At 29.8% G+C, this 1576-nt stretch overlaps 2 protein-coding genes across 5 annotated transcripts in view; one reads left to right on the forward strand and one right to left on the reverse strand.

Moving 5' to 3' along the window:
• The window catches only part of LOC115238806 (cytochrome P450 4c21-like), a 17295-nt gene extending 16866 nt beyond the window's left edge, over window positions 1-429 (forward strand). For all 3 annotated transcript variants that reach the window (XM_029812898.1, XM_029812899.1, XM_029812900.1), the window contains one exon: window positions 104-429. In XM_029812898.1, coding sequence (XP_029668758.1) covers window positions 104-288 — 185 coding nt within the window. In that variant the 3' untranslated portion in view covers window positions 289-429. The remainder of the gene's footprint in view (window positions 1-103) is intronic.
• Window positions 430-793: 364 nt separating this feature from the next.
• Window positions 794-1576, reverse strand: part of LOC115238807 (DNA-directed RNA polymerase III subunit RPC5) — a 4778-nt gene continuing 3995 nt past the window's right edge. For both annotated transcript variants that reach the window (XM_029812903.1, XM_029812902.1), the window contains exon 9: window positions 794-1576. In XM_029812903.1, coding sequence (XP_029668763.1) covers window positions 1537-1576 — 40 coding nt within the window. In that variant the 3' untranslated portion in view covers window positions 794-1536.

Genomic DNA, 1576 nt, shown 5'->3' on the forward strand with positions numbered 1-1576 from the left:
TTACAACTCGTTTGTAACATGTTTTGCGGCAGTATAAATTTACTTTATATATATATATATATATATATATATATGTAACTGTGTGTACAACAAACTCTTACAGGTATGAAATATGCAATGATTTCCATAAAGGTTATATTAGCTACTTTGATACGAACATTCGTATTCAAAGTAGATGAAAGTATCGGAATCGATAAGATAAAATTAAAGCTTGAGGTTCTACTGTCTCCTATTGAACCTCTGAAAGTCAAAATTGAGAAGCGGAATTTTCTATCAGAAAGAATATAACGTACAAATATATTAAACCAAATATATGATATTTTTGTGTATATAATATTCCGCATATCGTTACATTAGTCAATATTAATGTATATATCAATAGTATGACATTTTCTCAATTAATTATGTAAAATAAAGTGATGAATTATATTAAAATTGTCCGATTTATTTATATTAATTGCCGAAGATTTTTGTAATAAATTTCTTAATGATAAACGATGAGATTAGAGTTCCTTAAAATTTAAGATTCGATCTATCGTCTAATTGTTATTTCAAATCCTCTTTAGTAGACCATATAGAAGATAATAGATTTGTTTTCTTTTTTGTTTGTTTTTTTTTTTTTTTTGGTTAACAGAGGTGTTAATAAAGCAACAAAATACATATGCACTTTATTATGAATATAATTAATATACAGAACCAAAATGAGCGCTTATCATTTCTTGTTTTTTGCTTAAATCGAATTCGAATATCATAATAAGGTGCTAGCAATAAAGGAAGGAAAAAAAAACAGTTATTTTCTCAGCCCCATCAGCAATATATAATTATTAATCGCTACCTACAAAGCGCGTATCTATATCCTACGATTAGAAGGCAAAATTATAAATATCATTGACGAATAGCATGTTAAGAAAACAATTAATTTGTTTTTTTCATATTGCTAATATGATTGTTATTATGATATTCGAATTCGATTTAGGTAGAAATCAAGAAATGATAAACGCTCGCTTTGGTTTTGTATATTGATTAGCATTGCCATAAGTGTATATGATATGTATTTTGTTGCGGAATATTTCATAATAACGATTCTATTACCAATATAAAAAAAGGCATCCATTGTTTTCTCAATCGCTATTCACATTCTCAATAAAACATAGTATAATTATTAATCGCTATATACAAAATATGTCTATATCCCACGATTGAAAAGCAGAAAACGCTGTGTAGAGACACAGTGCGCGCGCTGTGTTTTAATACTTCATATTTAGGCATGCTTCATTATAACAATATGATATACACCGTCTGTTTATATATATTGCATGTTATATACGTCGCGCTAATAAATATAGCAGAATATACTACGATGTACTATATTTATATATACATATGATGGACTAATCGCACATAATATCGTTATCGCTTGGGCCGTAAGCTTTGTCTTAGGAGAAATCGTCTTTCCGGCGTGGTTTGCGGAAATATTTCGCGACTCGTGAATGCCACAGCAAGAGGCGCTCAGTTGCCTCAACGCATCGGTTTTGGTCACGTGGTGGTCTCCGATACTTTTCTGGAACGACCGCTC

This window comes from Formica exsecta, unplaced genomic scaffold (assembly GCF_003651465.1).
Source record: "Formica exsecta isolate Colony F162 unplaced genomic scaffold, ASM365146v1 scaffold36, whole genome shotgun sequence".
Taxonomy (NCBI): Eukaryota; Metazoa; Arthropoda; class Insecta; order Hymenoptera; family Formicidae; genus Formica; species Formica exsecta.